At 34.9% G+C, this 8,714-nt stretch overlaps 1 protein-coding gene across 1 annotated transcript; it reads right to left on the bottom strand.

Annotated features, from left to right (window-relative positions):
- Positions 1-3,362: 3,362 nt before the first annotated feature.
- LOC149197076 (large ribosomal subunit protein uL18-like) lies at positions 3,363-8,496 on the bottom strand. The gene is made up of 9 exons (XM_089405738.1): positions 8,349-8,496; positions 8,193-8,262; positions 8,018-8,109; positions 7,775-7,901; positions 6,398-6,477; positions 5,955-6,071; positions 4,331-4,465; positions 3,839-4,008; positions 3,363-3,716 (listed from the first exon to the last, which is right to left on the bottom strand). The coding sequence occupies exons 1-9, from the start codon at positions 8,349-8,351 to the stop codon at positions 3,617-3,619; spliced, it is 894 nt and encodes a 297-aa protein (XP_089261864.1). The 5' UTR covers positions 8,352-8,496; the 3' UTR covers positions 3,363-3,616.
- Positions 8,497-8,714: the final 218 nt, after the last annotated feature.

The raw sequence follows: 8,714 nt of genomic DNA, 5'->3' as shown, positions 1-8,714 counted from the left end.
CAATCTTATGCTTGAGCTTTTAAAATTTGAATTGAGAGTTTTTTAAACATATTATGATTCAAGTAGACCTCCACACATCAATTAGGCACACAAGTCATTTTAAAATTGGGAGTTTTTTTTTAACATATTATGATTCAAGCGAACCTCCACACATCATCAATTAAGCACACGCAAGTTGTAAACTGAATTCTGTATTTTGGAGGGTCCACTTGAAAGGTTCAAAAAAGAAACTTCTACACGAAATGTCAAAAAAAAAAACTTTTCACACAACTCCAAAAAGTTCAAACATCGTCCCAGTGTGAAAACATACACTCAAAATTTCCATTTAATCATTCAACTGCATCCATCTACCAAACTTTTTAAGAGCTTTTTAAGAGCTTTTAAATGGTATGTAGAAACTTCCTTGAAAAAATTCTCACCTGCGTTTGCCAAGTTTTCAAAAGCATCGTCCAAGTGTGAAAAAAACATATCCATTTAATCATTCAACTGCATCCATCTACCAAACTTTTTAAGAGCTTATACATGGTATGTAGAAACTTCATTGAAAAAAATTCTCGCGTGGGCTTGCCAAAGTTTTCAACTTTTTAAGAGCTTATACATGGTACGTAGAAACTTCTTTGAAAAAAATTCTCACGTGAGCTTGCCAAAGTTTTCAACTTTTTAAGAGCTTATACATAGTATGTAGAAACTTCTTTGCCAAACATTCTCACGTGACCTTGCCAAAGTCTTCAAGAGCAACAGGATCATATCGTTTACCATTTAAAAAATAAAAAATAAATAAAAAGATTATGATCATTTGCAACAAGTAGACCTTTACTGCATAAATGCCCAAAGACATCATTTCAAGTGTAAATTGGCATTTGTCTCCACGTATCCAATAAAAACGATTTCAAACACATAAACCTCACCCGACACAAACTAAATGTCCCATAGGCACACCGCTATTGTAAGAAAACTCCTTAAAAAAACCTTTTAACAATCAATGCTGTCACTCTTTTTTTTCAACTTAAGACCAATTTTAATAATCAATGTTGTCACTCTAACCAGCCAATTACAATTGAAAAAACTCAAATGCTGTCACTCTAACCAGCCAATTACAATTGAAAAAACTCAAATGCTGTCACTCTAACCAGCCAATTACAATTGAAATAACTCAAATGCTGTCACTCTAACAATCCAATTAGAGTTCTGAAAAAACTTTAATAACCAATGCTGTCACTCTAACCAGCCACTTACAATTGAAAAAACTCAATGCTGTCTCACTCTAACAAGCCCACTTACAATTGAGAAGGTATGGATCAAATATTTAGGTGTTTAAAAAGATCTAATTAAATAGATGGTACATATACTTGATATTTGGAAACAAAAATAACCATTGAATTATATTTTCGATCACCAAAGGATTACTACGCCTTTATTAGAGTGTGGCCTCGTTTACCACTAATATTTCAAAAAGTTTTAACGTATGGTTATAATTACTTTACACCACATGAGACGGCAGAAACAATTCATTCATCTAATCCAATGACACGTTCTAACCATTCTACAAATGTGAATCAAATTAGCAAGACAATCTTACAAATATACCATGAAAAAACAATTCAATACTAAAAACGCTGAAGATCACATTTAAACAAATTCCCCTCCGTAATATACCAGCGGAAACTGGCTTAATACAGACATAATGCAACTGGCAAGCTGTAATTACATACCTATTCTTAATAATTAAGCTCACCCAATTACTATTACTCACCAATGTTTTCCGACATCAAGAAGATACATGGCTCAACGTACAAACAACTATCCATGTGAACTAAGATATCATTAATGACAAAGGGAAACCATAAAACATTTACATCCAGACATGTTAAAGTTGGAATCTATTCACACATCCTTGTAATCGTTAGTCTATTTTTGTCTGCTTTGACTTTGTAAATACCAACTGGTATGAACGATTCACAACACTGGCATCCAGACATGTTGAAAAGGTTGGTTTCTACTCACAATTGCAAGTCTATTTTTGTCCGCTTTCAACTTATGAACAGACTAACAACAGGGTAGGATGGATGCGATGCAAACGCTTGGGCATTTTGTAGCCGTGTTCTTATCTTACACTATAAATAACAGAGATGAGACCCAGTGATCAATTCATAAAGGTTACCATACAAAACCTCTATACAAACTTGACATCTATTTATGTAAATAGTGTATATTATTTGACATGCACGCTGACGGACTACGTTATTTAGGGTTTTAGAAAAACCATTCATATAATTTATTATTCGATAAATAATTTTTTAAACTCGAATTTTTCAATAGACTTGGTGTTTAAACATTAAACCTCATGTCTGTGCTATTTAATCTCTGATATCTTCCTTCTGACAGTACCCTGCAAAAAGTTTCTATTACAAAAAGTTACTTAGTAATGTAATCGATGCAAAATACAATAAATTTCTAGTACAAAGTGTTGCTTAGCATCAATGAAAGTGATTTCAACACAACAAATCACTTCTCTTTTCAAGGGAAACCTCACAGAAAAACCAAGGATGCTTCCTCATATGTGTGCATAACTTTCCAAAAAAAACCTGCCAGCATATTAACGTGCTCACCCAAGTGGATTTGATGGATTTGAACAGGGCACCAGATAGCACAATACCAGCCAGTGCAGAATTAGTAACAACTAGTGAAGCTAATTCTTTAGGCTTAAATCTTATATTTACACGGCATAACAAATAAGAAAAATTAACGTTGATTTCTGCTTAAAGCATACCAACAACTTTTACTGAAACTCATATATCCATTTGCATACTTTCACCATACAATCTTTTTTGGTTGAACTTAAATTCACCCGGTAAATTTTTTCAAGTTCTAGGATCTGCCATGCCTGGACTCTGATTTCTGCTCAAAGCATACCAAACATCTTTGACTGAAATTCATATCCATTTGGATACTACTTTCACCATTCAATTTGTTTTGGTTCAAACTAAATTCACTCGGTAAAAAAAATTCAAGTTCTAAAATATGCTGTGCCTGCATATTGCAGAAAACTTATTTGGCCTGGCCTGTGTGTGTAACACACTTAGTACAGATTAAAATTGCAGGTTCACAGGCACATTAAGCACATGGACAAATAACTTTACAGTGTGAATTATAAAAGCTATAACCTATCAATCCAGTATATTTTCATTTGCAACTGACCAGACAGGACTTGAAAACTCATCTGGAAACATAATGACAAAGCATGCCCATGAATTTCAATTCACAAAGTTGGCAAGGGTGCTTAACCACCCATTTCATTAGGATTGAAGTTGCCAGACATGAACCCATAACTACGTTTGGTAGCAAGAACATTAAAAAAGCAATTACCAGACCAGACCTTGAAAGTCTTCTTGTAAAATAACTCAAAAGTTGTAAATTCAATTGAAAATCTCTATCTCAGCAACACATTATACTACCAAAATTAAATGGCATTAAAGCCGGACAGCCTTAAGCCAACCCATCTCAAGAACTTGGCTTTAAAAAAATAAAAGCTTCATAATGTACTACTAGTCTGTAAGTTCAGCATTTCACCAAATCAGGAAAGAAAAAATACAGCTGATCCAATAACTTCAATAATTTACTCATCATCCTCTTCATCAGCACCAGCATTCAAAGCATTCAACCGAGCAATCAATTTTGCTTTTCTCTCCTCATAGGTTAGTTTCCTTGTCAAGTAACTGTCAAGGAGCAATATTTCATACATTAATAACTAAAAAATGAAATAATTATGCATAAGTGAAAGTTGCAAGCAATATTTAAACAATTCAAAAAATATTCAGAATCAATGGCAAACACTTACTGCTTCTGCACTTTAGGGACATGTTTCTCAGTGTATTTGATTGTTGGGTCTGCTCGAATTGCAGCATGCACTGACTTGTACAACTCTTCTATATTCTCAGGCTCAATACCTCTCTTAACATATTCAGAAAACTGTGATTGATACTTATCTGGCTCATCTTCTTTCAAAGTCTACAAATAACACAGGATGCAGTACAAACAATTGAATGGATATTACAAACCACAAACATACACCTAATTATGTAAACACAGCCCAACGTTTAAATGGCATCAGCATCAAGTAACATCACCAGAACATTCTATCATGAGTAACAAATAGTGGTACTTCTACCTAGTAGTCTTGAATTCTAAATGTTTTCTGAACTTCCTACAGCTTCAATACTAATGTACATTGTGAATTATTCCTTGAGTGAAACGTTTTTCCATAGAACATTACCTGTAATCAAGATATTTATAAAAAGCACACACAATTCCTAGAAAGCTAATTCCTGACCTGCATGTATGAAGCGACGTGACCTCCAAATATGTACTTTCGATGGACCTCAGCATCCAAGCTCTTGCTTTCCTTGTTATAACCAGCAAAACGCTTGTCGCTGTGAGGAATATCTAATCCTCCATCCAAAGCACCCTTGACACAAGTCACAAAGCTTATAAGAATAAATGCAGCTAAGAAAATAATAAAGTTCATACTTAGATAATAAAAAAATTTAACAGAAGAAAACAAAACCTGTATAATAATTAATAATCTGTTCAACAAAAATATTTGACTTTCATTTAGCCTGTCAGTCTATATGTACAAAACCAAAGAAAATGCAACATAATTCTATTCTTATAAGCAATATGCTGAAAGTTGATGTTGGGAAATTAGCAGTTGGTTATCAATCACTTTGTTCATGGATTGCAAGTTGCAAAGCATTATTGGTTGAACCAGAAATGTATACTAGATTTCCCTACTATTGGTTTCTTTCATGTGTTGCGAATGAATAATTTTGCTGCCAATGATCTCGCCTTCACACTTGGATGAAAGAGTCCTTGTGAGAAATGGTATTACTTCCCTCGCAACTATTCCTTAACAGTGGGTCTAATATGCAGTGTAAATTGTCTGTATCTACAGGTCTCTTGGAAAATCTACACCTCCAAAGACCGTATGTCCTTGGGATAGTAAAACAGCTAATAGATATTGAGAATAATGACCATCATGAGGTTACAACAGGTATAGCTGGCCTCAAAGGATTTTCATTGTACTCACCTGCTGTACAGGCCACAATCCAGGCATGTTTTTGATTTAATACATTATTCACATCACAGTTTTAAAAAATATGCAATATGCTGAAAAAATTTAGTAAATATGACAAGTAATAAAAAGGATGAGTGAAAGGATTGCAAAAACAATGTGAAAACACAGCATGCTTGACCACCACTTCTACAGGCAAAAAAATGAACTGTCACAGGAACAAAGTAACCATTTTTAACAAGTAAGAAAATAAAAATAAAATAGTTATTGCTCTAACTATGTCTGGCAGCATCATCGGTCGATGATACTGCTAACAGTACGCTATTACATCTAAAACAAATCAATTAAGAAATATAACAAAAGAACTAATGACCTTGGGCAATATAGAAGGTACGGGGAAACAGAGCAAGAAAACATGCCACAAATGAGACATCATAATGCACACGCTACACTATACCATCAATTTATAGCTTAAGCAAAGGAGTTACCAAATAGATGATAGTGTTAGCTCCACAATTAATCTCATTTGCCTTACTTTTTATTTTATAAGATATGTTGCTAATCATAAATGGTTCACTTTTACAAATTTTAATTTTAAGTAAATAATGGGCAATGTACCAACCTTCAGAGCTCCAGGGAAAACAGAACTAACGAGCTTAGGCAATATAGTAGGTACAGGGAAACGGAGAAAGAAAACATGCCACAAATGAGACATCATAAGGTGCACGCTACACTATACCATCAATTTATAGCTTCGGCAAAGGAGTTACCAAAGCTCCACAATTAATCTCATTTGCATTATTTTTTATAAGATACGTCATTAATCATAAATGATTCACTTTTACAAATTTTAATTTATGTAAATAATGGACAGTGTACCAACCTTCAAAGCTCCGAAAACTCTGTTGCCAGTGGTGGTCCTCACAAGACCTACGTCCAACAAAGCTCTGAAAGGCCTCCTTGAATCATTTGGCTCAACACTGTAGTCCTCTCCAGTGGCCTAGCATACAAATCAGTGCAAACATCAGTCCCATATGATTCTAAATAAAATAGTGTTTAGTACAATTGTCATGACTACAAATCATACTCATTTAATTATAATAATAAAAACGCCCAAATATCCCATAGTTACAAAGTCAGCTCCCAAATATAACAAAATTCCAAATAACTAATATGATAAGAAACAAAATTGTCAGATGCAACATTCATATTTAACTTGTAACAATCAAAAACTCTTGAAACCCAGGGTTTCAAATACATAATAAAAACTTGCATTTGTAATAGAGAAAAATAGATGCGAAAAATCAAAAAACATGAATTGCCTACCTCCTCGTTCCCAACATATTCTTCATCCATCTCCAGCTTTTTCAAAACACGACGTGCCAGCAGAAGACCAGTGCAGTATGCTACAAAATCAAACAATATATACATCAGCCCTGTCTTCATTTATTCAGATCAAATGGTGAAAAATCATGTATTACATGGTGCAATAAACAATATGAAGATAACACAGAACAGATCAAATGTAAATAATATAATGTACAATGACGATGTGTGAAATGACACAAAACTACCATGATGCAAGGAAATAAAACACAAAAGTTTAATAAAAACATAACAGAACCAAGTCTGGGTGGTTTGGTGCAAGTTGGGGCACTTGGCGTGATGATGACCTGGGTTTCGAACCCAGCAAACATGGCTCCCACAGTAATGCAGTTGAACAAGTATTCCTAGGGAGTGACGCCATCTCAATGCAATAGACGTTGGTTACAGTGATTTCATACAAATGCACTTTGGCATGTTAGATACTCCAGTCAAAACGGATTTACCATCCAAAAGAACACAAGGGAAACGACGACTTTTGATGGTGTGAATAAATACTCTTTATTGACTCCAAACAAAATATATAGCTAATAATGTAGAATCATTGATCGAACGTGTAGCACAATTAAGCATATAGCAGTGCAAAGGTTCTTCATTCATCGATCATGTAGCACAATTAGGCATAGAGCAGTGCAAATGAAATAATGCAAAAGCGCTTTAGCATTAAAAGCATTAATGAATGCTCGGCTCCATCTCAAACTAAAAATAAAGCACAGTTGCCCAACTGAAGCCATTACAGAATGCAACATAATGCAATAAATGCACATCATATAGTTATTTAAATAAACATTGTCAAAAAGAAAATTCGAATACGTTCTGTAGCTCAAAAGTAAAAAGCCACAGAAAAACATAATATATGATGCCAGATCGTTCAAGGAAAACAATGCCTCTGACGGTGCGAATGAAACTAAATATCGAGCATAGATATTAAAGTAGGGCCATTGCATAGTGCAGTATAGACGGCACAAATGGTTGGTCTATTTGAATAGAAACTGTTGCCAAACAGAAATGGAGTTCTCTTTAAATATAAAACTGTTACCCGATACAGTGAAGTGGTTAAATATAGATATTTGTATAAATAACTGCTACCCGACTAGAGTGAAATGGAGGTTCAATCAAAAAGACTGCTAGCCAACTGGAATAGAATGAGGGTTCGACAAAAAAAGCCTGCTACTCAAAAGGAATTAGGTGGAGATTCAACAAAAACATAAATCCAATGAAATATTTCAACACAAAACTACTAATCAATTCAAATGAAATGGCCTTTAAACCCAAAAAAACTACCCATCAACTAAACTGTAGAGACCTTCTGTTATTTACCTGCAGCATAGTTTGTAAGCCCTACTTCGAGTCCATAACGAGGCAACTCCCTAGAATAAGCAGCCGACATAACAACATCTCCCGCAAGAGTTGCATAAATGATCTGTGCCACCACATCCTTGTTGCTCTTTCATTAAATTAAGGGTCAAGGAACAGCACAAAATCACATGAAGAATATGCCTTCAAAATGCATAGTAAAATCTAGCTTTCATTGGGGCATCCATAACACTCCAAGAAGGATACGAATCTAACGACCAATCGGTATTTGGGTGTGTTGTACTTGTTCTTATCTTGGTTGATCAGACGGATCCTTGCCCTGTAATCGGTCTTCCCCTCTGCACATGTCTAGAATGAGCTACCAAAAACATCGAAATCAACAAAATAGTAACAGATCAACTTACAAGAATTAATCAAATACCTCTCCTGCGCTTGAATTTGACCTGAAACCTCTTGAAGTAGGCCCTGGTTTTCTGGGCTTTGACGAAAACCTGGATGTATTTTGTGCAGAGAAGGAGTAAGTGAATAAACCCTGGTTTTGAGAATTTATTAGGGTTTCTGAGTATGATAGCATTACCATGGTTGTGGATCTCCTCTCTCCTGCTACGGTCTCCTACTCCGCCCGCTTGTCTCCTCCGCTGCTCTGAAAAGAACGCATGAAAGAACGATTAAGAACCCCAAGCTCTACTTTTGAAGTGAATAAACCCTAGCTTTGCTAGTCGCCGTCCAATCTAGGGTTTAAATCAACGGCCTCCGTTCTTTCCCTATTTCAGGTTTTTGTTCTCTTTTTTTTCCAATTAATTTATGTGCTTAAATTTTGAAACTTGTGCTTTACGCTTATTAAAGATGACTCCGATAGGTTAAAATTTAACCATAGTGCACCCTTTTCCTATAAAGTTCGGTGTGACAAAACATTGGTTCCGCTCATGGTTCCACTCGTATC

Source organism: Pinus tabuliformis, chromosome 2_2 (genome assembly GCF_031772625.1).
Source record: "Pinus tabuliformis cultivar Carrire ecotype Pingquan chromosome 2_2, CPIR1, whole genome shotgun sequence".
Classification (NCBI taxonomy): domain Eukaryota; kingdom Viridiplantae; phylum Streptophyta; class Pinopsida; order Pinales; family Pinaceae; genus Pinus; species Pinus tabuliformis.
This window is presented reverse-complemented; position numbering and strand designations above follow the sequence as displayed.

Coding starts and splice junctions, on each gene's coding strand:
- LOC149197076 (XM_089405738.1), bottom strand. Junction 8,110..8,192: donor CAAATTCAAGCGCAGGAGAG/GTATTTGATTAA, acceptor AGACATGTGCAG/AGGGGAAGACCGATTACAGG. Junction 3,717..3,838: donor GTCCCTAAAGTGCAGAAGCA/GTAAGTGTTTGC, acceptor GCTCCTTGACAG/TTACTTGACAAGGAAACTAA.